This window comes from Acipenser ruthenus, chromosome 5 (assembly GCF_902713425.1).
Source record: "Acipenser ruthenus chromosome 5, fAciRut3.2 maternal haplotype, whole genome shotgun sequence".
NCBI lineage: Eukaryota > Metazoa > Chordata > Actinopteri > Acipenseriformes > Acipenseridae > Acipenser > Acipenser ruthenus.
The window spans coordinates 88,557,837-88,583,463 of NC_081193.1; the positions used below are offsets into that span (position 1 = coordinate 88,557,837).

Genomic DNA, 25,627 nt, shown 5'->3' on the forward strand with positions numbered 1-25,627 from the left:
CCATTTACCACCTAAATTGGTTCTCACGTCACTAATTCAGCGCTTTTAACCTGTGCTCCATTGTGCACATGGATCTGCTGGACCCCCTGGGGTAGGAGCGGGTCAGACCGCGTAGCAGACGCAGAACACCAGCACGATCTCCCACTCCCTGCTCATGCTCCGGTGCTTCGGGGTCCAGCTGAACAGCAGGACGGAGAAGGCTCTGTTAAAGCTGGGCAGCTGTGTGCTGCTGTGTGTTCAGGCTTGTAATTTGTCCTTGTTACTGTCAAAGTGTGGCTCAATTATCCACAAAACCAGCTACTGCTTCCTGTCCCCATTACTCTGGTGCTTCATGTGTACTTTATATAGAAAACTGAAACTATATTGTCATTGGTAGAAATCTATAGTAATGTATAGAAATATGGTCACTCTATAGATCTTATACACAAGTTAAATAAATATCAATGTGTTATTAGGAAGCATTTGCGTTTGATTTAGAAGCTGACTGTAGCTAGCGTCCTCAGAGAAGCAGAGTGAATGTTCACGTGTCATTTTATAATTAAGGGGTAAAAACCTAGGCTTTAAAAAACATACTCTTCCCTTCATTAGCTCAATAGTCCTGTCCGGAATGCAGTGTTGGAATGCTCCCAGAGCTCTAAGAATGTTGGTGCGGAGCAGTGACACAGGGTTCTATTCTAGAGCTCTGTGATAGAACTCTGTGAGCAGCTGACTCCACCTCCAGTCCTGTGTGCAGCAAAGGGAGTTTAAAGCTCCAGGTGGGATCCTAATACCTGCTGCACAGGGAGTGAATCTACAGTGTGGTGGCAGGAGAAATGGGCTTCACCCCATTCAAAGGGAATTAAAGAGTAGAAATACAAAAGAAAATGTAAAGGTTAGGTCATGTTTTAATGCCTTGGTTATTACCAATCTTTAGATAATAAATAATTACATAAACAATGTGGGGTCATAACTTTATTAGATTTATAACATTGGCATTAATTACAAAGAGTTGACTGCCAGCCAGCATCCTTTTATTCTGAGTTCCAGCAGGAATGATGTATTTACTGTGTTTCTATTGGCTGCAGCAGTGTGACATGATATTATACCAATGAGACCCCCCCCCCATATACACCCCCAGCACCTCCAGTAAACTACACAACCTGCTCCTGTTCTTACTGGTTTACTACTTATTATTATTATTATTATTATACAGCCCTATCAGAGTGCAGCGGCCAGCAGGGTCACAGGCTTATTATTATTATTATTATTATACAGCCCTATTGTTCATCCTGAACACATTGGGCTAGTCCACTTTTATAACTGTCTTCACAGGGCACACTCTGAGGGGGGCAGAGTTTTTCCCATCTTCATTTAAGCAAGGAGAGAAATATGGAAACATCCTGTCAGTAAATCTGTGTTTAAAAGTGTAGAGAGGTCTCATATCACTGGAGTCAAAGAATGCCACCTCCCCCCCATCACAGTCCAGCTGAACTCTGATCTTCTGGGGTTTCTTCTCCACAGTGAGTTGTGTCTGTGGTGAGGTCCATGCCCAGTACTGATCCCCATTCATCAGGCCTATAACCCAGTATCCTGCTCCTGGGTTCAGAGTGAATCTCCCTTTCCTCTGGCTGGACTCTTTTGTCACACCCAGATCCCAGGCAGTTTTGTTTCCAACTTCAACATCCCAGCAGTGTTTCCCTGAAGTGAATCCCTCAAAGCCCAGCACAAAGACATAGTAATCAAACCGCTCTGGGTTGTCAGGAAGCTGCTGTTTCTCATTGCTGTCTCTCACACTTGTTAGATCCTCAGACAGTATGAGCCAGGGTGCTGCTGTGTTGGGATCCAGAGTCACTGGAGCTGAGAGAGGAAACGAGAGACAGGGTTAGAAATGAGAACATCTACCTGCACACTAAAGCATTGTAATACATTAGGAGGCAGGAGCTGTGTATTCTATTTAGTATTATAATGCATCATTTCAATTATTATTATTCAACATCAAACAATATAAAAAAGCAGGTATGTGCCTGTCAAAATATCACACTAACAGCATGTAAACCTGTTTAATCACAGTGTGTAAAGACCCTGCCCTGATTGGCTGAGAGGGTGTACAGTATATAAATGCTGAACTAATGTCCGGCTGGATGATTTGAGTAGAACTCTGGCTCCGGAACTCTGGGCAGTGAGAATTGTAGCTGCTCACAGAGTTCTATCACAGAGCTCTAGAACAGAACACTGTGACACTGCTCAGCACTAACATTCTTAGAGCTCTGGGAGCATTCCAAGACAATGGGCTGAACTCAGAGAAGTCTGTGTTCTACTGCAGGGGTTTCTTTACAAGGAGTTTTAATGCAGACCAACATGGGATCAGAAAGCCTTTTGCTCTCTTGGAATGCTCTTCCAGCTCACCTCAATACTATGAGCAGCTCACAGTGATTAATATTGAACTGAGAGATGATCTCTGTGATGGATAGAATTGTGTTTGCTACAGGTGTGTACATTTCATTGTGTATTATTATTGATTGTAGAGAGCTGTATCTTGCTGCTTACACACATTGTGGATTGTGGTTATATGCACCCCCCACCCCCTCCTTTGTGATGCTCCCCACAGGACTCACTGTATTGAACAATCCCCAGCATCTTCTCCCACACTTTGTACTTCAGAGAGCCCAGGTGCTCGGCTACATCTATCAGCGCTCCTGAAACACACTGTGGATCCTGCAGTGTGCACTCGGCTCTGCAATCATATTCAGGAGTTAGTGCTGCTCTGTGTTTGCATTCAATACAATACAAGAGAGGAAGACAGGCCAGATCTTACATACCTTCTCTTTGTGTCTTTGTACTTCTGAAACAAACAAGGAAAATAATTGAATACATTATTAAACAACAATCCACATTTTATATAAAACAGCAGCAGCGATGCCCAGCTTTCCATGTTAAACTCAGTGTTGATACTTCACACTCTGGCATTCCCAATAATGACCCGCCTGTGCTGGTTTGTGGTGCGGGGGGGGCGGGGGGGGGGGGGGGCAGTGTCTTGCTATCCCTGAATATATAAGGGCTGCTCTTCAAATACATGCACATTATTTTAATGAGCAGGCTGTCCCACAAGTGCAGGGCTGCTCCAGATGTTCTCCATTTCCTACCAATGCAGAGCGACTGGGGGGGATATTGGTGTGTGAGTGTCGTAGCAGTCTTGCAGTCTCCATTGCACAAACACATTGTATGGGCACATGTCTAATCATCTGTTCCCTGTGCTAGTCAGTGTGCATTCACAATAAGAACATGTCACACACAGTTAAACAATCACTACCTGCAGGAAGAAGATGTCTTCAGCTTCCAGCTCCTGTTCTATCACTCGGATTGTGTCTGAAAGGGATGAGATTTCTCTTGTAATATTTTCAATCTTCTCTTTCATGATTCTTCCCTTTTGTTCCTCTTCCCCCCTCAGTGCAGCTATCCTGGCCTTTTCTTCATCTCGTAGAAACTGGTGAAGTCTCTCAAACTCCTCCTTTATCTGCCTCTCTGTTTGCTGGGCTTGTTTCTATACATGAAAAGGATCACTTTAGAGTTAGTTTGGATGTCCAGTGAGCATGTATGTTGTGTATTGTTTAAATCACTAATCTAGTTATCTTACCTTGATGTGCTCTGCTGTTTTATCACATTCTGCTTTAACTTTATTACAGGTTTTCAGCTTGTCCCTCAAGGGCTCCAGCACAGTCTTGAGTTCTCCCTGAAATGCAATGAAACCCAGAGTTTGCACATCACTGTTAACACATGCCTGGCTAGTAGCTATATGAATGCAGTGTGTGAGAAATCCCCTCAGCACTGGGGCTGGCAGTGGACAGTCCTGGAATCCTGTGTCCTGTCTGTCCAGCAGGAGGTCCTGATCCTGGCTCTGTCACCTGTTTCCAGCCTCATTTTATTAAATGTTCATGCCATGGAGAACGTCTTTCTATGTACTGTGTTGATGCAATTGACTCAACTGAGTAACATCAATATAAAGTCACTCAATTCATGATACAGTGGTGTACATGTACTGTGAGGAAGCACTGAGGCAAACATCGCTTCCCTATCAACACAGCTGACCAAATAAAAAAGTGTCTTAGAAGAAAAGTTAAAAGCTGATCGAGTCAAAAGTGGGCCTAAAAAAATGGATGTTTGTGATTTAAAAGTTGGCAAATGCGAATCAGAGATCCGTGTGAACAAGAAAACCAAGCAGAAAAGAGTAAGCGAAAGTACCCCGTTGTACACTGCCTGACTGACTAAGGAAGTCGCAGGCTTTATGTATTTGTATTAGAATATACAGTGCTTAATTTGTAAAGAACGAGGTGCCGGGGCGCAAGCAATGACAATAATACCGTCCTTAAGAAGCGCGCATTGAAAATCATGCACGTGTATTTGAAAGAGTATTGTACTTACTAGGGTTAGATGATTACAATCACGTGTTCTACACAAAGTAGTCGTACGTGCCGAAAAAAACAATCAAAGGCAACCGCAGGACAAATAATAAATGTCAAAAAAGTATACGTGTTTTTGCATTTAAATGGTTTAAAAAAAAAACAAATTAAAAGGCACTCCGAGGACTCCACAAGAACAAAAAAATGCGCACCCCAACACGAACATTGGTTTGACCCACTCCTGGTAGATTACAAAAACGATTAATTAAACTTAGGCTAGGTAGTTGTTACCTTAGTATGTTTTATTCTCTATTAGTTAAATTATATTAATTGAAAAGGGCAAGAGAGAACCAATGTTCCTTTTGAAGTAGGCTACAATATTTTTTCATTAAAAAGTTGTCGTTGTTCTTTGTTGAAATTCATGTTCAACTTTCAAATTTTGTTGTGTGCTACTCGTTTAATCAAACCAAGTAGTGTAAGAAGCAGCTTTTTTCACATCAAGCAAGCTTATTTGTGTATAAAAAACGATAACAGAGTTGCAGCCAGTGTCATCTTACTTGAAGGCACTCAAGTTGAAATCCTAAAGTACTTTAAAGTAGGCTACAAACGTGGCACCAAACGTGGCAGTTCTCGCACGCAAGAACCTGCAGACCACTGTGTTGAGAATTTCAAAAGAAAGCATTTTATGACATTTTTAACAAGAGGTACCGGGAATATGACTCTGCACGCCCAGAGGTTCCGGCACAAATTAAGCACTGATAATAGGTAACGTTAGTGTTACTTGTAGTGTATGCAATCTGTTACTTTTACCCTGCGGTAAACAGTGATTGCCCGTTCTTCTCTAGCAATGTGTATGCGAGTGTGAGGTGTATCTTCTGGACCTCTGCACCTGAGACCCCCCTAAGGAAGATCCTGGTTGCGCCCCTGAATGTGAGTGCTGATGCTTATTTCTTTACTAGCTGTTACATTTTGAAAGGTTGGTGAAGTGTATTATTCTGTTTTTTTTTTAATAACAACCCTAATAGAATCCTACCTTGTAATCCAGTACAGCTTCCTGGACTGGACGGACCTTGTGGTTTTCATGTTTCTTGGCAGTTTGACACACAAGACAAATAGGCTCTTCATCATCCAAACAGAACAGCTTCTTTTTTTCAATATGCAGGCTGCAGATAGTTTCAGTTGTTGCTGAGCATTTCTGATTTACGTACGACTCCACGATATTTTTGAGAGTGAAATTGCTTTGAGGGCAATCCACAGAAGATAGTCTCCTGCACACTGGGCACTCCTTAATCCCCTTCTTCTTCCAGTGCTGGCTCAGACAGGCCTTGCAGAAGTTATGGTTACACTCAATTGTAACAGGATCCTTGAATATATCACAGCACACAGAACAGGACAGCTCCTCTTCCAGGCTGAACAAGAAAGATTTCTCTGCCATTCTTAAAGAAAGTTACTGCCTTCTCTGCTCTCTAAAATGGCTGCCTCACACACTGTGAAGGAAAGATAAGAAACAGTTTCACTTTCACGCTGACTGTGTTTATTGTAAAAAGTTTTATCATAAGATGGCTTCTCACTTTTCAAAAACATGCGGCTCTTACACCTTTCATCTCTCTTTTTTTTTTTTTTTTTGCTTTTTTTATGTTATAAAAATAATCTTTGGAGAACGTAAACTAGATTGACTAGCTAGTAATTAAGTCCACTTCCTGAACAGTACAGTGCAAAGTGCAGTTAGAAATTAGAAGCAGGCTTAGGACAGAGGATGTGTCTTTACAGTGCTGAGGGAATGGAAAGGGTTACCTTCTCATGTAACTGTGCTGTGACCTGCAGCATGGATTTCTGCAGCAGGGCTACAGCGTTAAGTATATATGCAATACGAATCTGCTCCATGTAAAATGCACCTGCAGATCCTACTCTAGTACTTTCATTTACTATGAGTAGTATATTACTGAGGAGTGCCAGACCTCTTGTGAGCCAGTCTGCATGTGTACCTGCGTGATACTTTCTTCAAGGTATTACTGAGGAGTGCCAGACCTCTTGTGAGCCAGTCTGCATGTGTACCTGCATGATACTTTCTTCAATGCTCTGCATTGCTGCTTTGGAAACTAAAGCTTGGGCTATCGTATACTATTATTGGATGTATAGCTACAGTATATTGAAACCTACTGTAGATGATCATTATTCTTAAATACAATACCACTACTGGTACTGTTTCTTTTGTATTAGGCTATTAATTCAATCAACAATATAGAACATATTAATTCAATCAGCAATATAGAACATCGACAATGTACCGGAGGGTCATGGGTTCAATCCCCAATGGGGGACACTGCTGCTGTACCTAGATTGCTGCAGCAAAAACCCAACTGTATAAATGGGTAACTGTATGTAAAAAAATAATGTGATATCTGTATAATGTGAAATAATGTGATATCTTGTATCGCCCTGGATAAGGGTGTCTGCTAAGAAATAAATAACAAGGGGAGGGGGGTATGAGAAGAGCTGGGAAAAGGGATAATGTAATGGATTACGCTTCGGCCCTGTAGTCACACAGTTAATTGCGATTTGGCTTTCTGTTGAAACTTAAACAAAAATGGCATTCCCACACACCTATCTTTCTTAACTACACGATGCTCCTGTCGGGGGTTGTCCCTTTTCATTCTCATCTTGGAGAGATAGAGGTGTACACACAGTTACTGATATTTCTCATTCTTAACTACACGATGCTCCTGTCGGGGGTTGTCCCTTTTCATTCTCATCTTGTAGAGATAGAGGTGTACACACTGTTACTGATATTTCTCATTCTTAACTACACGATGCTCCTGTCGGGGGTCGTCCCTTTTCATTCTCATCTTGGAGAGAGAGAGGTGTGCACACTGTTACTGATATTTCTCTTTCTTAACTACACAATGCTCCTGCTTCATTGTGGGAGCAGGTATCATCTGCTTTTTCTTCTATATTTGGAATGTTTATTTAGCAGACGCCTTTATCCAAGGCGACTTACAGAGACTAGGGTGTGTGAGCTATGCATCAGCTGCAGAGTCACTTACAACTACGTCTCACCCGAAAGACGGAGCACAAGGAGGTGAAGTGACTTACTCAGGGTCACACAATGAGTCAGTGGCTGAGGTGGGATTTGAACCGAGAACCTCCTGGTTACAGGCCCTTTTCTTTATCCACTGGACCACACAGCCTCCATGATAATCCCTTGCTCTGCTCTGGTTCATCTGCTTTTTCTACTATATTTAGAATGATAATCCCTTGCTCCGCTCTGGTTTTTCTTCTATATTTGGAATGATAATCCCTTGCTCCGCTCTGCTTTTTCTTCTATATTTGTAAAAATAATCGCTTGCTCCGCTCTGGTTTTCTTATTGAACGATGATAGATCCCTTGACTCAACACCACAACAGATAGCGTTTGGTTAGCTGGCCTTACTGCAGTGAAAGAGATGGTGGCTCTGCGTTGGCAGCCACCACACTCCCCTCCCCTGCACCAATGGATCCTAATGTTTCTGATATTACTTACTCAGAACTTTCTAAAGCTCGGATCCATGGTGCCAGAGAGAAGACGATCCAAGCCTGGATGAAACATACTAGAGAAACAAACACACAAGAACCGTCCTGTTGAAACATACTTGCTGTTTCCACCAAATATAGTGTCAGAAAGGGTGAACAAAGTCTCAAGAAGAAAGCATGCATTGTCACAGTGTTAAAGAGATATTTCAGGAGCATGAGTATCCCCAGTGCAGGTGTGTATACTGTATGTAGTAGCTAAATGTTTTCTTTTGATTTTTGGCTTTGCAGCACACACATTTCTGTTCTTTCAGAACCACAAATATTAAGTCTAGGGAAATGGAATACACCACATTTGAATATTTGTTTTGCACAGTAACAGAGCATAAAATGATTTTCTTTTTTAACATTAAACTTTGTTAGCACCAGGACAGATTAAAATCGCACCAGCTTTCAACGATCATTTTAATGTACATCTCATTTTAAACTGTTTTACAAAGTTACTTTTTTATAATTTCAAATATTAATATAACATATATTTTTTTACTGTTATACATATGACACTCACCAAACAAGTTTTATTCATGGTAAAAGTCGAAGCAAAACTCCACATGCAAACACAAGAACACTAGGAATTGCACTGAATCAAAACGTAATATTTTACAAAGTATTTTATAATATAAGCAAGTGCCTGTGGATATTTGGTGTTCCAGGCAATAAGACTATTGTCAGAATGGGATATACAGGCACAATATTTCAAGTGTAAATTTGATTCTTTTGGTATAGGGTTCTGGATCATTTACACTGGAGTTTCTCTTTGGCTTTAATGTACAAAACATTGACTAGTGTCTGTTCAGAACAATACTGTAATAATGTACATCACCAGGAAGTAATTCAAGAATGTCAATCCATGCCTTATATAGGGTTAAATCACTATTACAACCTTGCTAAGAACTCTGCTGTCATGTACTCTTCAGCAAACCGGTCGACTCAACACAGATTATGCATTGCGTTTTGTTCATTCTAAACAGAGATTTGATTTGTGCATTGTTAAAGCACCAGTAATATGTGAACATTCGTAATTGAATCTGGCTAGCAAAAGAGAACTTGGTTTGTGTTTACAACCCTCCTGAAAGTGGACCAGAAACAGTAATTATTTAAGAACTAACTTGAACCCTTGAACTGAAGAGAAGTGAACTTTGCATCAGTGAACTTTGCATCAGAAGTGTGTGTGCTGTGGAGAGTTTGTACAACAGTCTCTTTGCTCTGCGGAACGCAGCATTTTAAATACTGGGCAATTCCACTTTTACCTCTAGAGTCATGGGGCAGATTTTAAGGGGCTCAGTTTGATTTTCATTTAAACCGAATGAGAAATATGGAAAAATTCTCTCAGAAAATAGATCTGTAAAACTGTAGATAGGTGTCATATTACTTGCATCAAAAAAGGACACCTTCCCACCACCATAGTCCAGCTGAACCCTGATCTTCTGAGGTTTTCCCTCCAGTGGAAGTTTAGTGTGTGACTTTGTGCAAGCGCTATACCCATCCTCGTTCCTCAGGGCTACAGCCCAGAAACCTTCACCTGGATCCAGAATGATTTTCTCTTTCCTGTTCGCAGACTCCTTTACTACACCCAAAACCCATTCAGTGTTGTTCCCCACCTCCACGTCCCAGCAGTGTTTCCCTGAGGTGAATCCTTCAGAGCCCAGAACACAGCTATAGCAATCAAACCTCTCTGGGTTGTCTTGAAAGTAATGTTTCTTACTACTGTCTGTCATACTGGTGAGATCCTCAGATAATACAAGCCACGGTGCTGCTGTGTTGGGATCCAGGGTCACAGGGGCTATACAAATTAGAAAAATAAAGGGTTTACAGGACCCTGCTAGGAATTGACTTGGCATACTGAATTGTTCATATATATATATTAAAATCAATGACTCAATGTAAGACAAGCATGGGCATTCTCTTCAATCTTAAATAATTCACAGTAAAACACTGTCTTCCAGCAAGTAGTACTCACTGTATTGAACAATCCCCAGCATCTTCTCCCACACTTTGTACTTCAGAGAGCCCAGGTGCTCGGCTACATCTATCAGCGCTCCTGAAACACACTGTGGATCCTCCAGTGTCCACTTTGCTCTGCAATCATATTCAGGAGTTAGTGCTGCCCTGTGCTTTTTCATGCCATACAGTTGAAAAAAGAATACAGCTTAGATTTTACATACATACCTTTTCTTAGTTTTTCTGTAGGTCTGAAATAAAGAAGACAAAAACATTGTTTCAAATGTTAAATAAACATGATCGCTTTGTGTATATAACTTCAGTGCCACCCTGTTATAACGTGACCTGTCACAGTGTGGAACCAGTTACAACGCAGTAAGGTTGTGGCTCCCATTTCCCCCATAATGCAATGTGACTCTCAAACGTTGGGTGAACGTTCCAGATGCTTTAAGTGATCCTGGTGATGTCATTGTGAATTATGCTCAGATAAATTGTAATACAAAGAAAAAAGAAAACCCACAACACTGTGAGCTTGTTTAACATTGTTTTTACATTACTGAATTTAAAACGCATTTACGTTGAAACAGGGCCATGTCGTACTTATAAAGCTCCTGTGCTTGCACTGTAAAAAACTGTCAGTTAACGTTACAAAACAAGCACCGTAAAACTTGAAATAATCGCTCCAGACTATTTGAGACTCAGCGTTTATTATGTAAGATCACTAACACCTGCAAATACTTCAGATGCAATCATATTTATTTATTGTTCACCATCAAAACATGTACATTGGTAAGCATGGACAATCGATGAAAAATTAACCAGCAACGAATCTGCATTGCAAAGCAACCGCATGAAATACTGTGTTAACACAAAAAATAAGTTTGTACTGTTGGCCCTCAACACACTCAAAAATGCTTCAAACTGTTTAAAGATTAACAGTAAAATCACTACAAGTACCAGTTTTATCATAAAATCAAAGCAAACGTGACTACTTTGTTCTTATAACATGTACAGTGATAAATAAATTAAATTCAGTTTTCTTATCATTCATCTTGAGCCTTAGGGTCTTCATCGCTGTTGAAAAACAAACTGGTAAACTCGCTGTACAGCCATGTGTGTATATTGAGTGGAACATTCAGTATGACACGCATTATATTCTTATTCATAACCCGACGTTTGAGAGACCAGGTGTCTATTTACCATATTTCCCAGCAGCCCTGGCGCTTAGAGACCCAGCCAGTATTGGAGACTGGTGATTATTAAGTTTTACGGTATAAAACAATACAAGTGTGTATAAACATGCTTGGATTCTGTGTTATTTATTTACAGTTTACAACATTTATTATAAAAAATATATAATTTAAATAAGAGTGGTGTATGTTTTTATATAGCGCCTTTCACAGTGGCCCACCATCACAAAGAGCTTTACTTTGATTATTATTATTATTATTATTATTATTATTATTATTATTATTATTTATTATTATTATTATTATTATTTATTTCTTAGCAGACGCCTTTATCCAGGGTTGGGTTTTCTACTGGAGCAATCGAGGTAAAGTACCTTGCTCAAGGGTACAGCAGCAGTGCCCCCATCTGGGATTGAACTCACGACCGGTCAAGAGTCCAGAGCCCTGAGCCCTAACCACTACTCCACACTGCTGCCCAGAGGTAACCTGTGAATTGTGCATTATATGCAGAGTCACTTACAATAGGACATTGATTTAACATCTCATCCGCAGGGCGGAGCACATGGAGGTTAAGTGACTTGCTCAGAGTCACACAGCGAGTCAATTAGTGGCAGGAGGTGCGATTTGAACCGGAGATCTTCTAGTTACAAGCCCTGGACGTTAACCACTGGACCACACTGCCTCCTTAAACTGGTGGAATAGCAGTTTCTATTAAACTGTATATATTGTAATGACCCAGGACTATATTGTTGCAGGACTGGTCTACGGACCCTGTTTGTTTGTGTGTGTGTGTGTGTGTGTTAGCAGGCTATCTACAGGCGGCAAGCTTGCCTCAGCCGGGATTGGTGGGTGCCATCTGGGGAGATGAGGACATGAAAGCATATAGGGGGGTGCCCACATCAGCGTGGGCACAGCTGAGTGAGACAAGCTGCTGTGTGAATGTGCTGCTGTGAGAATGCAAGACTGTTTGTTGTTTTTGGTGTGGCCCAGGGAATAATCACCCCAATAAACCGAGGATTCGAGTACCTGCACATTGTGTGTGTCTCCTTCCTTCATTTTCCACCGTACGCTACAATATTCATTTGGCTTGTGGGTATTGTAAATCATTTCAGGAACAAAAATGCCAATATTGGTTATAAGGCGAAACACAAATAACGTGGTCTCCTAATTATGGACCCCAACAACCACAGTATAACGGGGTAGCGCTGTATGTACAAATATTACATGGACTCTGTCCAAAATCTCTTTGATAAATATCTATGTGAGGCTGAAGCCAGGATGTAAACACAGACAGAAACAAACAAGAACAGTATGCATCTTAAAGAGGAGGGACATTTCTTTGTGTAGCCCTATAGTGATCACTCCAATGCTGAATCATATTGGAACAGTCTCATTACTGCAATAAAATAAAGCAGTTAGGTCAGTGGTCAAGATAAAGCTCAGAGACATGTGTTAATATGACCATTATTAAGATCAAATCTGGATCTTGTATGACTTCTTATATACAGCCCACCTGTTTAGACAACACTTATAATAGTGAGAATAATATATGCTTCTAAGTGCTCCGTAGCTACCTCTAATCAAGCTGAGAGTGTATTTCTCAGGCACTCTTTGCTGTGCTAGGTCCCCGAGCATGGTGATTGAAAATCCATGTTCTACTTGATTAGAGGAAGCCACCGAACAATGCTACTGTATGTGATACTTAATTAAACTGCTGTACCTTAAGGAACACAAGGTCTTCTGTCTTCATCTCATGATCAATTGCAGTCATTGTTTCTGACATGGATGATATTATTTTACTTATATGTTCAATCTTCTCTTTCATGATTCTTCTCTTTTGTTCCTCTTCCCCCCTCAGTGCAGCTATCCTGGCCTTTTCTTCATCTCGTAGAAACTGGTGAAGTTTCTCAAACTCCTCCTTTATGTGCCCCTCTGTTTGCTGGGCTTGTTTCTATAACAAATACAGAGTATACTTGATTACAGTTTATTACATTACACAGTGCTCTGAACATGCATTTCAAATGGGTTCATTTAGGTTGGCGTACCTGAATGTGGTCTTCCAGGTTAACACATTGGGTTTTGAATGCTTGATATTTTTGTATCTTCAAGTTCATAGGCTCCAGTGCAGTCTCAATGTCTTTCTGTAATTCAATTAAATACAACACAGTTAGAACAGGGGATCAAAGAAACACAGAACGCTGACTGATATTGGAATTGGAGAGGATCTGCTCCCTCCCCATCCCCCATCATATGTAGTCTTTTCTGGGGTCATCATTAAAAAAAGGGGGACCCTTATGCGCTGACCACACCCGTCCATCTGTCAGTGTGTATCACTCCATTTCACTTACCCGTTATCATACACACCTAGCAGCCTGTTGTTCAGATTGCACTTCACTATAATCCAATAAACTCTTGACTTTATGCAAATATGTCTTTCAGGCACTGTGTGGTTGTGAGGAGCTCTGTATCTGTGGCGCTGGTTCTGGTTTCAGGCACTGTGAGGAGCTCTGTATCTGTGGCACTGGTTCTTGTTTCAGGTGCTGTGTGGTTGTGAGGAGCTCTGTATCTGTGGCACTGGTTCTTGTTTCAGGCGCTGTGTGGTTGTGAGGAGCCCTGTATCTGTGGCACTGGTTCTTGTTTCAGGTGCTGTGTGGTTGTGAGGAGCTCTGTATCTGTGGCGCTGGTTCTGGTTTCAGGTGCTGTGTGGTTGTGAGGAGCCCTGTATCTGTGGCACTGGTTCTTGTTTCAGGTGCTGTGTGGTTGTGAGGAGCTCTGTATCTGTGGCACTGGTTCTTGTTTCAGGCGCTGTGTGGTTGTGAGGAGCTCTGTATCTGTGGCGCTGGTTCTGGTTTCAGGCGCTGTGTGGTTGTGAGGAGCTCTGTATCTGTGGCACTGGTTCTTGTTTCAGGTGCTGTGTGGTTGTGAGGAGCTCTGTATCTGTGGCACTGGTTCTTGTTTCAGGTGCTGTGTGGTTGTGAGGAGCCCTGTATCTGTGGCGCTGGTTCTTGTTTCAGGCGCTGTGTGGTTGTGAGGAGCTCTGTATCTGTGGCGTTGGTTCTGGTTTCAGGTGCTGTGTGGTTGTGAGGAGCCCTGTATCTGTGGCACTGGTTCTTGTTTCAGGCGCTGTGTGGCTGTTAGGAGCCCTGTATCTGTGGCGCTGGTTCTGGTTTCAGGCGCTGTGTGGTTGTGAGGAGCTCTGTATCTGTGGCACTGGTTCTTGTTTCAGGCGCTGTGTGGTTGTGAGGAGCCCTGTATCTGTGGCACTGGTTCTGGTTTCAGGTGCTGTGTGGTTGTGAGGAGCCCTGTATCTGTGGCACTGGTTCTTGTTTCAGGTGCTGTGTGGTTGTGAGGAGCCCTGTATCTGTGGCACTGGTTCTTGTTTCAGGCGCTGTGAGGAGCCCTGTATCTGTGGCACTGGTTCTGGTTTCAGGCGCTGTGAGGAGCTCTGTATCTGTGGCACTGGTTCTTGTTTCAGGTGCTGTGTGGTTGTGAGGAGCCCTGTATCTGTGGCACTGGTTCTGGTTTCAGGTGCTGTGTGGTTGTGAGGAGCCCTGTATCTGTGGCGCTGGTTCTTGTTTCAGGTGCTGTGTGGTTGTGAGGAGCCCTGTATCTGTGGCACTGGTTCTGGTTTCAGGCGCTGTGAGGAGCTCTGTATCTGTGGCACTGGTTCTTGTTTCAGGTGCTGTGTGGTTGTGAGGAGCCCTGTATCTGTGGCACTGGTTCTTGTTTCAGGTGCTGTGTGGTTGTGAGGAGCCCTGTATCTGTGGCACTGGTTCTGGTTTCAGGTGCTGTGTGGTTGTGAGGAGCCCTGTATCTGTGGCGCTGGTTCTTGTTTCAGGTGCTGTGTGGTTGTGAGGAGCCCTGTATCTGTGGCGCTGGTTCTGGTTTCAGGTGCTGTGTGGTTGTGAGGAGCCCTGTATCTGTGGCGCTGGTTCTGGTTTCAGGTGCTGTGTGGTTGTGAGGAGCCCTGTATCTGTGGCACTGGTTCTGGTTTCAGGCGCTGTGTGGTTGTGAGGAGCTCTGTATCTGTGGCACTGGTTCTTGTTTCAGGTGCTGTGTGGTTGTGAGGAGCCCTGTATCTGTGGCGCTGGTTCTGGTTTCAGGTGCTGTGTGGTTGTGTGGAGTCCTGTATCTGTGGCACTGGTTCTGGTTTCAGGCGCTGTGTGGTTGTGAGGAGCTCTGTATCTGTGGCGCTGGTTCTTGTTTCAGGTGCTGTGTGGTTGTTAGGAGCCCTGTATCTGTGGCGCTGGTTCTTGTTTCAGGTGCTGTGTGGTTGTGAGGAGCCCTGTATCTGTGGCACTGGTTCTTGTTTCAGGTGCTGTGTGGTTGTGTGGAGTCCTGTATCTGTGGCACTGGTTCTTGTTTCAGGAGCTGTGTGGTTGTGAGGAGCCCTGTATCTGTGGCACTGGTTCTGGTTTCAGGTGCTGTGTGGTTGTTAGGAGCCCTGTATCTGTGGCGCTGGTTCTTGTTTCAGGTGCTGTGTGGTTGTGAGGAGCCCTGTATCTGTGGCACTGGTTCTTGTTTCAGGTGCTGTGTGGTTGTGAGGAGCCCTGTATCTGTGGCACTGGTTCTGGTTTTAGGCGCTGTGTGGTTGTGAGGAGCCCTGTATCTGTGGCACTGGTTCTGGTTTCAGGCGCTGTGTGGTTGTGAGGAGCCCTGTATCTGTGGCACTGGTTCTTGTTTCAGGTGCTGTGTGGTTGTGTGGAGTCCTGTATCTGTGGCACTGGTTCTTGTTTCAGGTGCTGTGTGGTTGTGAGGAGCCCTGTATCTGTGGCACTGGTTCTTGTTTCAGGTGCTGTGTGGTTGTGTGGAGTCCTGTATCTGTGGCACTGGTTCTGGTTTTAGGCGCTGTGTGGTTGTGAGGAGCCCTGTATCTGTGGCACTGGTTCTGGTTTCAGGTGCTGTGTGGTTGTTAGGAGCCCTGTATCTGTGGCGCTGGTTCTTGTTTCAGGTGCTGTGTGGTTGTGAGGAGCCCTGTATCTGTGGCACTGGTTCTTGTTTCAGGTGCTGTGTGGTTGTGAGGAGCCCTGTATCTGTGGCACTGGTTCTGGTTTTAGGCGCTGTGTGGTTGTGAGGAGCCCTGTATCTGTGGCGCTGGTTCTTGTTTCAGGTGCTGTGTGGTTGTGAGGAGCCCTGTATCTGTGGCGCTGGTTCTTGTTTCAGGTGCTGTGTGGTTGTGAGGAGCCCTGTATCTGTGGCGCTGGTTCTGGTTTCAGGTGCTGTGAGGTTGTGATGAGCCTTGTATCTGCGGCACTGGTTCTGGTTTCTTTTTAAAAGATGCAGCCTGTATCTTGTAAAGGGCTTCCCTCTGTAGAAAACAACAAGACGTCTGGACCCTTCAAATACAGTGCATTGAAATTGGTGTTTCTGATTAACATGCTGGTTGTAAAAAATTAGCTGGGTGTCAATGAACTGCTCCTGTAAGGTATCAGTTATTTCCTTTTGTTTTTTTTTCTGATCTTATTTTATATTTGTTTATTCAAACTCAAAGTATCAGAGTATTCCCAATTGCAATCCGCAAGATCTATAGGAGGCTAGGATAAACGTATTTGTTAAGCAGAGTGAGACAGACAGACAGGCAGACATGATCACTGCAATACAGTCAAGAGTACCTGAACTGTGCCACTGATGAATCCCTGTGTACTGCACACATAAGAGTACCTGAACTGTGCCACTGATGAATCCCTGTGTACTGCACACACCACAGTACCTGTACTGCACACACAACAGTACCTGTACTGGATCACTGATGAATCCCTGTGTACTGCACACACAAGAGTACCTGTGCTGGATCACTGATGAATCCCTGTGTACTGCACACACAAGAGTACCTGTACTGTGCCACTGATGAATCCCTGTGTACTGCACACACAACAGTACCTGAACTGTGCCACTGATGAATCCCTGTGTACTGCACACACAAGAGTACCTGAACTGTGCCACTGATGAATCCCTGTGTACTGCACACACAACAGTACCTGTACTGGATCACTGATGAATCCCTGTGTACTGCACACACAAGAGTACCTGTGCTGGATCACTGATGAATCCCTGTGTACTGCAAACACCACAGTCCCTTGAGCAGCCATGTAAAGAAGGTTTGATTGCAGTTACTAATTTAGCAAGTTTGGAAAACCAGGCCCTCACAACTTTGTGGCAACTATTGCTACAAATATTTCTGGAAATGTCTTTCAAATGATGAATTAGATATATAAGCAATATTACACCATTAAGGATTGTGCTTCTTTTAAGTTTGTTGAAGATGTGCTACTATTTTCATATATTAGCCATGTAATACACTGTACATATGCTCAATACAGCACCTATTCATACACTTACAGTGCCACTACAGGAATGATGTTGGCATAAGGACAGTATTGTATTAGTACTGCATGCTTTACAAGGTAGTTTGAGTATGTTTCATACCTTATAACCTTTCACAGCTTCCTGCACTGAAACATGCTTATGATCTTCATGTTCTGAAGTACAATCTTCACAGAATGTCTCTCCCTCATTCAAGCAAAACAGCTTCAGTTTCCCTCCGTGAACATCACAGGCTGTGCCTGCAGAAGTCTCACATCTCTTACTGTGTTGTTCTTTTCGGAAGGACTCTGCGATTTTCTGAAGAGTAAAATTGACAGACGGATCAGTCATTGAAGATTTCCTTCTGCAAACAGGGCAGTCCTGACTTCCTTTGCTTTTCCAGTGCTGAGTCAGACAAGCTTTACAAACATTGTGGTTGCATTTAATAGTAACAGGGTCCGTGAAAACTTCAAAGCACACAGGGCAGGAAAGATCGTCCTCTAAACTCGATAAAAAAGACTTGTCCGCCATGTCTAAAACGAAGCTTAACTGTGCTCGTCTCGGTAATGGCTGCCCTAAGTTAACCAAGACTCTGGCTTTCACTTTCAATTACTTTTCCTGAAAAAAAACACGCGGTTTGAACTTTTTTACCATTGTATCTTCATAATTAATATTATGAATTGTTTACGTTTGAGTCTTTAGTTGATAATTGTGACTGAACTTAAAAAATAAATAAATAGTTACAAGTGTTTTTTTTTTTTTTTAGGAGAGTTCTTCACTTCCTGCTTACACGCTGTAAGTGACGTCTGATGTCCACTCACTGCAGTTCAAGCGCAGCCACGCAGTCATCCCACAAGGGGGCGTATCTCAATACAGTACTGTACTAGAATCATTTCTGTGTGTGTGTGTGTGTGTGTTTCCAACGTGCAAAACGGTCCTGGCCAGCTCAGCAGCTAATGCTGTTAGTGCAGAGGTCCTCAGAACTTTCTAACCAAGGGCAGTGTATGTATTTCTCATAAGGTGGAGGGCACGACAATAGCTTTTTCTTGACAGTAAAGAAAATGCTTATTCCAAAAGGTAAATAGGAAACTGCTACATTAGTATTGCAGAATTGTAAGATTATGTCAACTGATTTTTTGGATATTCTTTCACAAACTACACTGAAGTGAATTACCGGAATCTTTTTAGTTACTTACCGGTGCCGGTAATTGCTTTCACACGGTAATGATAGATAATTACGCTGCTAGATTAAACATGCACATGTCAAGCTGTACCTCTGATTCATAACATCCTGATGGAACACATTGTGTTCACTGCAGTTTTTAATTTGAAATGGAGAAACAGCACGTGTTTAAGACACCCTGGACTTTTTTTTTTTTTTTTTTTGCTTTCTTTTAAACAAAGATTAATAATGAGATCATTCGAGTTTTAGACCGCAGGCAACAGGTGTATTGAGCAGCTCCATCTCCAGCCATTAGATGGCAGTGCTACGCCTATAAAATAGCTTTGCACGGTTAAAAAGAATCATAATGGGAAATATAGTTCATATTGTTCCATAGTAACCTTTAATATAACAGTGATCTTATCACATTCCCTACCATTGATACTAACCCTAATCCTCACACACAATCACAAACCCTGACAATAACCTGAACACCGTACTGAAAGGTACAATAACCTGAACACGGTACTGAAAGGTGCAATAACCTGAACACCGAACTGAAAGGTACAATAACCTGAACACCGTACTGAAAGGTGCAATAACCTAAACACGGTACTGAAAGGTGCAATAACCTGAACACCGTACTGAAAGGTACAATAACCTGAACACGGTACTGAAAGGTACAATAACCTGAACACGGTACTGAAAGGTACAATAACCTGAACACGGTACTGAAAGGTGCAATAACCTGAACACGGTACTGAAAGGTGCAATAACCTGAACGCCGTACTGAAAGGTGTTGACACAGGCTTGAAATGACTTCCCTCTCACTAGCACGTATTGTTATGCTGTTGATCTTTTTAATTTCCTCACTTTATTTTCATGTTGTATCTTAGAAAAACTCAAACACTGCGGGGAAAACATGCAGGCACACACCAGAGGAGAGCCTGTGTGCAGATATCACATTGAACAAACTGCAGATATCACATTGAACAAACTGCAGAGATCACATTGAACAAGCTGCATTTCACAAAGCCCTGACGGTGCAGTTTCAGCACTGCTGCTGGCACACACTTGCAAAGCAGTGTTTGTACGCAGTGTCAGAGCCTTTGCATGGACAGCACTAGGGGGAGTGTATAAATACCCGAGCCTCTGCCTTGCCTTGCAAACTCTGCAGAGAGCCGAAGCCACCATGAAGACTCTGTTTGTACTCCTGCTGCTGCTGCCCCTCTGCACTGGTGAGTAAACTGGAAGCAAACTGATCTAATTGTGAGACGTTTCCCATGGGTAATGGGCACAGTGTTTCTGCACAGTGTTTCCTATGGGTAATGTGCACAGTGTTTCTGCACAGTGTTTCCTATGGGTAATGTGTACAGTGTTTCCTATGGGTAATGTCCACAGTGTTTCTGCACAGTGTTTCTGCACAGTGTTTCCTATGGGTAATGGGCACAGTGTTTCTGCACAGTGTTTCCTATGGGTAATGTGCACAGTGTTTCCTATGGGTAATGTGCACAGTGTTTCTGCACAGTGTTTCCTATGGGTAATGTGCACAGTGTTTCTGCACAGTGTTTCCTATGGGTAATGTGTACAGTGTTTCCTATGGGTAATGTCCACAGTGTTTCTGCACAGTGTTTCTGCACAGTGTTTCCTATGGGTAATGGGCACAGTGTTTCTGCACAGTGTTTCCTATGGGTAATGTGCACAGTGTTTCTGCACAGTGTTTCCTATGGGTAATGTGCACAGTGTTTCTGCACAGTGTTTCCTATGGGTAATGTGCACAGTGTTTCCTATGGGTAATGTGCACAGTGTTTCTGCACAGTGTTTCCTATGGGTAATTTGCACAGTGTTTCTGCACAGTGTTTCCTATGGGTAATTTGCACAGTGTTTCTGCACAATGTTTCCTATGGGTAATTTGCACAGTGTTTCTGCACAGTGTTTCCTATGGGTAATTTGCACAGTGTTTCTGCACAGTGTTTCCTATGGGTAATTTGCACAGTGTTTCTGCACAGTGTTTCCTATGGGTAATGTCCACAGTGTTTCTGCACAGTGTTTCTGCACAGTGTTTCCTATGGGTAATGTCCACAGTGTTTCTGCACAGTGTTTCCTATGGGTAATTTGCACAGTGTTTCTGCACAGTGTTTCCGATGGGTAATTTGCACAGTGTTTCTGCACAATGTTTTTCCCATGCTTTTGGTATGCATTAGTCATGTTTTACCATTGCCTACAGGCTAACGACTTTCCGTATCTGAGTTTTACATGCCAGCTTCAGCCTGTGCTTTACCACTGTTGCAATTGCTTTTCTACATATTACTGCACTCTGCTTAGCCTTTACTATGGAATACTGCAGTATTGTTTTAGACAAAATTCTGATTCTTGTTTCAGAAACTGACTTCAGCTGCAACCATATTAAAACCAAAATATACAAGATATACACTTTCATGGATGTGCTGAAATCCATTTCAAACATATGTGTAATATATGTTTCTTAAATCAATATATTTTACACATCTGACATGGTTTTGTGTAGTATATTCATGTATTTTGTGTTACCAGGGAAAATGGCAAACAGAATGTTATTTTAAAAAAAGACACTGAGTTGTAAAGAGTTAAGCCTTCCAGTCGTTGTGATTGTAATTCTGTAAACCGTGTCAATAGGAGACCCATGCAGTGGGCCAGTCCTGCACTGGTGCCATTTCAATGACTGATAGCAACTCTTTCCATTCCGCAGCCGATTATACCATCAAATGCATGGGGGAGGATTTCGTGTTCGTCACAAACCAAGTGCTGCAGTGTTCCAGCAAAGTGCCTCAAGCTTGCTACACCACAGGTAAGCAGCATCACAGTATCCCCCTACATTCAATCTCTCTTTAATGTGTGTGATTGCAGTGAGCCTGCCTACACTGCCAGTCACTACAGGACCTACAAGAGACAGACCTGTAGAATAGGAGAGAAAAAATAAAAAAACCCTACATTTCACACATAGCTAGAGAAGCCACAGCGTCCGCTGAAACACTGCTATACACAGCTGTACTGTAAGGTGCAGGAGTGCTGCTCCGTACAGTAAGAACCCTGTCCTTTATTCATCCCCATTGCTCTCTGTTACTCTTCAATGTTCTATACACAGCTGTACTGTAAGGTGCAGGAGTGCTGCTCTGTACTGTAAGAACCCTGTCCTTTATTCATCCCCATTGCTCTCTGTTACTCTTCAATGTTCTATACACAGCTGTACTGTAAGGTGCAGGAGTGCTGCTCTGTACTGTAAGAACCCTGTCCTTTATTCATCCCCATTGCTCTCTGTTACTCTTCAATGTTCTATACACAGCTGTACTGTAAGGTGCAGGAGTGCTGCTCCGTACAGTAAGAACCCTGTCCTTTATTCATCCCCATTGCTCTCTGTTACTCTTCAATGTTCTATACACAGCTGTGGTTGCTTTTGTATATCCCCAGTGAACTCGTTTCAGGACTCAGGCTTTGATCTCAGTTGTAAATGTGACTGTAAGTAGCATGCTTCAGTCTCAGTGTGTCATGGATTGAATGGCTATTACTGTGCCAGTCTATTGGTAATGCATTGACTGCTGGATCTGTACAAACTTGCCCTGACGTTCTCACCCTTAAACTGACCATCGTCCAGAGCAGCAGCCCTTCTTACTGTGCACTCGATTCTCTTCAAAGCAACTGCAGTGCTGTACAGAATTCCTCCTTGATGAATACCAGTCATCCTCTCCACCCAAGTCCTTCACACATCTCATTAGCTGGAGAGTCCGTCTGCTTGTTGGTTTTTTTAGAACAGAAAGCCGGTCAATGGCCCGGCCTGTTTTGTTTGAGTGAACAGGTTTAACTTCTCCACATGAAGAGATTAAACCCTCAGAGTCATCTCAATCAAGACTCCTGCTGCTCCTAATGGTAATGTGTCATGACTGTTTCAATTCCCAGCTAGCGGAGAGAAAGGCTGCACCACCCTGAACTTCTGCAAGACCCCCGGCTGGAAATGCTGCACTGAGAATCTCTGCAACGTGTGAGGGGTCCAGACCCGCCCTGCCACCAGCGGAGCATGCAGATGAACACCATGTGTGTGCCTGTGTGTGCCTGTGTGTGCGTGTGTGTGCTCAAATAAACATCCATTCAACTAAACTGCTGCATCTTCATTTGTATTAACTGAATGAACAGACCGACTAGTTTAGTTTATCTTGTTTTTATCTACTGTATTTGCTCAGTTCTTTTTTTATCTGGCATTCTTATTCGTTTCTGGTTTCTTCGTTTTTTCTTTAGATTTTGTATTGTCATTATTACTGATATTATTATTATAATAATGTTAGGTTACTTTGTCATTTTCATTGCTTCATACTGCTCTTCTATTTTCACTGACATGCTTTGAGATACCGTGGTATGAAAGGCACTATACAAATACAATACATTGAAATTGAAATTTACAGTAAGCTGCTATCGTAACAACAGTTAACATCAATGTTTTGCTATTATTCATTTTTTTAAAACTATCAAATCCGAGATGCATGGAGGAAAAATGAAAATGAGCTGGTTTATTTGTGGCATTCCCTGTTTACAGAGACAGCAGAGTGTCCCTAATCAAGACCTGTCCCCTGGTTTCAGTCTGAACCGAGTGTCCCTAATCAAGACCTGTACCCTGGTTTCAGTCTGAACCGAGTGTCCCTAATCAAGACCTGTCCTCTTTTGTGCAGTGGTATGGTAGTGACTTTAATTTGATAAAGATTTGGGGGTAAATTATTATTTAAGTTGCTTAATTATTTATAGCAAATATATTAAATGATTAATTTTCACAAGTTTTTACAAAGGAGGATACGGACAACATGTCCCACATGTCGATCTGTTCATATCCAGTTTTAAATAACTTTAGCATAACAGAGGCAGAAGTGTTAAAGGGACTAGGAGCTCTTAAAATAAACAAATCCCCTGGGCTGGATGAGATCCTCCCAATAGTACTCAGAGAAATGAAAGAAGTTATTTACAAACCGCTAACCAAGATCATGCAACAGTCTCTTGACACAGGAGTTGTACCGACAGACTGGAAAATTGCAAACATAATACCAATCCACAAAAAGGGAAACAAAACCGAACGAGGTAACTACAGACCAATAAGCCTGACTTCTATTATATGTAAACTTATGGAAACTATAATAAGATCCAAAATGGAAAATTACCTATATGGTAACAATATCCTGGGAGACAGTCAACATGGTTTTAGGAAAGGGAGATCATGTCTAACTAACCTGCTTGATTTTTTTGAGGATGTAAGATTGACAATGGATAATTGCAAAGCATATGACATGGTTTATTTAGATTTCCAGAAAGCTTTAGACAAAGTCCTGCATAAAAGATTAATTCTCAAACTGAACGCAGTAGGGATTCAAGGAAATGCATGCACATGGATTAGGGAGTGGTTAACATGTAGAAAACAGAAAGTACTGATTAGAGGAGAAACCTCAAAATGGAGCGAGGTAACCAGTGGTGTACCGCAGGGATCAGTATTAGGTTCTCTGCTATTCCTAATCTACATTAATGATTTAGATTCTGGTATAGTAAGCAAACCTGTTAAATTTGCAGATGACACAAAAATATGAGGAGTGGTAAACACTGATGCAGCAGCAAAGGTCATTCAAAATTATCTAGACAGCATTCAGAACTGGGCAGACACATGGCAAATGACATTTAATAGAGAAAAGTATAAGGTACTGCATGCAGGCAATAAAAATGTGCATTATAAATACCATATGGGAGATATTGAAATTGAAGAAGTTTATGTTTTCTCAGAAATGTCTTCATCTAGACAATGTGGGGAAGCTATTTAGAAGGCCAACAAGATGCTTGGATATATAGTGAATAGTGTTGAATTTAAATCAAGGGAAGTAATATGAAAACTTTACAATGCATTAGTAAGACCTCATCTAGAATATTGTGTTGAGTTCTGGTCACCTTGTTACAAAAAGGATATTGCTGCTCTAGAAAGAGTGTAAAGAAGAGCGACCAGAATTATCCCGGGTTTAAAAGGCATGTCATATGCAGACAGGCTAAAAGAATTGAATCTATTCAGTCTTAAACAAAGAAGACTACGCAGTGATCTGATTCAAGCATTCAAAATTCTAAAAGATATTGATAATGTCGACCCAGGGGACTTTTTCGACCTGAAAAAAGAAACAAGGACCAGGGGTCACAAATGGAGATTAGATAAAGGGGCATTCAGAACAGAAAATAGGAGGGACTTTTTTACACAGAGAATTGTAAGGGTCTGAAACCAACTCCCCAGTAATGTTGTTGAAGCTGACATCCTGGGATCCTTCAAGAAGTTGCTTGATGAGATTCTGGGATCAATAAGCTACTAACAACCAAACGAGCAAGATGGGCCGAATGGCCGCCTCTCGTTTGTAAACTTTCTTATGTTCTTATGTTCTTAATTTTACTCACCAGGATCCTAGCCCACAAGCACCCAACTCCTGTGTCTCAGAGAATTGTGTACACTGTGCACCAGGGAAGCTTAACTAGAGTCAACTGAAGTAAAGTGAAGTCAAATAAAGTGAAGTGAAGTGACTGAACTAAAGTAAAGTAAAGTGAAGTGAACCGAACCAAACCGAACTGAACCGAACTGAACCGAACCGTGTGGCCTGATTCACGACGAGATGTCACTGTTGTGAGGGGGGGTTTCACGCTGTTATTATTTGTGTAGCTACTGATCTTTCAGCTGACAGGATCGGTGTACCATCACCAAGTTAGTTTCGGGTGACATCACACAAGAATTACCCGGAATAGAAATATAATAAACACTTCTCCCCCCCCCCCCCCCCCCCCCGCTGGTTTAGTCATCAGCATGCGTTTGCAGCACAGGATAATAATCATTCCGATTGCAAAACTCATGTACATACCTGGAGTGTCCTTTTCAGAAGAGAAATAGCCTTGTTCTGAAAACCTGTACTCATGTACAGACAGTGAGTGAGGATTCTGTTTGCGCATCTCTAAGCAGCAGGTCAGGGTCTGTTTATTGCACCCACAACAGCAATCTCACATGAGATGTTGGCAATTATTAACAACCCCATGTAGTTACACTGCATTAACAAAACA

At 42.4% G+C, this 25,627-nt stretch overlaps 3 protein-coding genes and 1 long non-coding RNA gene across 8 annotated transcripts; 2 read left to right on the forward strand and 2 right to left on the reverse strand.

Annotated features, from left to right (window-relative positions):
* Nucleotides 1-920: 920 nt before the first annotated feature.
* Nucleotides 921-5,947, reverse strand: LOC131737189 (zinc-binding protein A33-like). 2 transcript variants are annotated; one of them, XM_059024734.1, is made up of 6 exons: nt 5,410-5,947; nt 3,614-3,709; nt 3,290-3,520; nt 2,799-2,818; nt 2,595-2,713; nt 921-1,836 (listed from the first exon to the last, which is right to left on the reverse strand). In XM_059024734.1, the coding sequence occupies exons 1-6, from the start codon at nt 5,809-5,811 to the stop codon at nt 1,283-1,285; spliced, it is 1,422 nt and encodes a 473-aa protein (XP_058880717.1). In that variant the 5' UTR covers nt 5,812-5,947; the 3' UTR covers nt 921-1,282. The 2 variants fall into 2 exon arrangements, with proteins under 2 accessions (XP_058880717.1, XP_058880716.1); XM_059024733.1 differs by having other exon boundaries at nt 922-1,836; nt 2,799-2,821; nt 5,410-5,944.
* Nucleotides 5,097-11,956, forward strand: LOC131737190 (uncharacterized). The gene is made up of 3 exons (XR_009328776.1): nt 5,097-5,306; nt 11,394-11,554; nt 11,626-11,956. It is a non-coding gene; the product is annotated as an uncharacterized LOC131737190 (long non-coding RNA).
* LOC131737188 (zinc-binding protein A33-like) lies at nt 7,502-25,505 on the reverse strand. 4 transcript variants are annotated; one of them, XM_059024730.1, is made up of 7 exons: nt 25,432-25,505; nt 17,500-17,694; nt 13,119-13,214; nt 12,794-13,024; nt 10,112-10,134; nt 9,903-10,021; nt 7,562-9,725 (listed from the first exon to the last, which is right to left on the reverse strand). In XM_059024730.1, exons 1-7 carry the CDS (start codon nt 25,483-25,485, stop codon nt 9,166-9,168), a joined length of 1,278 nt encoding a protein of 425 aa, XP_058880713.1. In that variant the 5' UTR covers nt 25,486-25,505; the 3' UTR covers nt 7,562-9,165. The 4 variants fall into 4 exon arrangements, with proteins under 4 accessions (XP_058880714.1, XP_058880715.1, XP_058880713.1 ...); XM_059024732.1 differs by lacking the exon at nt 17,500-17,694 and having other exon boundaries at nt 7,509-9,725; nt 25,432-25,500; XM_059024729.1 differs by lacking the exon at nt 25,432-25,505 and having other exon boundaries at nt 7,580-9,725; nt 17,500-18,186.
* Nucleotides 19,621-22,669, forward strand: wu:fj16a03 (uncharacterized protein LOC335475 homolog). The gene is made up of 3 exons (XM_034004845.2): nt 19,621-19,776; nt 21,267-21,365; nt 22,472-22,669. The coding sequence occupies exons 1-3, from the start codon at nt 19,731-19,733 to the stop codon at nt 22,555-22,557; spliced, it is 231 nt and encodes a 76-aa protein (XP_033860736.1). The 5' UTR covers nt 19,621-19,730; the 3' UTR covers nt 22,558-22,669.
* Nucleotides 25,506-25,627: the final 122 nt, after the last annotated feature.

Bases quoted from the DNA above. Each gene is read 5' to 3' on its own strand.
- wu:fj16a03 (XM_034004845.2), top strand. From the start codon at position 19,731: ATGAAGACTCTGTTTGTACTCCTGCTGCTGCTGCCCCTCTGCACTG. The intron at 19,777-21,266 runs GTGAGTAAACTG...TCCATTCCGCAG, and splicing joins GCTGCTGCCCCTCTGCACTG to CCGATTATACCATCAAATGC. The intron at 21,366-22,471 runs GTAAGCAGCATC...TTCAATTCCCAG, and splicing joins TCAAGCTTGCTACACCACAG to CTAGCGGAGAGAAAGGCTGC.
- LOC131737189 (XM_059024733.1), bottom strand. From the start codon at position 5,811: ATGGCAGAGAAATCTTTCTTGTTCAGCCTGGAAGAGGAGCTGTCCTGT. The intron at 3,521-3,613 runs GTAAGATAACTA...TTTCATGTATAG, and splicing joins AAACAGCAGAGCACATCAAG to AAACAAGCCCAGCAAACAGA. The intron at 2,822-3,289 runs GTAGTGATTGTT...TGTTTGTTTCAG, and splicing joins AAGACATCTTCTTCCTGCAG to AAGTACAAAGACACAAAGAG.
- LOC131737188 (XM_059024729.1), bottom strand. From the start codon at position 17,907: ATGGCGGACAAGTCTTTTTTATCGAGTTTAGAGGACGATCTTTCCTGC. The intron at 13,025-13,118 runs GTACGCCAACCT...TATTTGTTATAG, and splicing joins ACCTGGAAGACCACATTCAG to AAACAAGCCCAGCAAACAGA. The intron at 9,726-9,902 runs GTGAGTACTACT...TAATTTGTATAG, and splicing joins GCTGGGGATTGTTCAATACA to CCCCTGTGACCCTGGATCCC.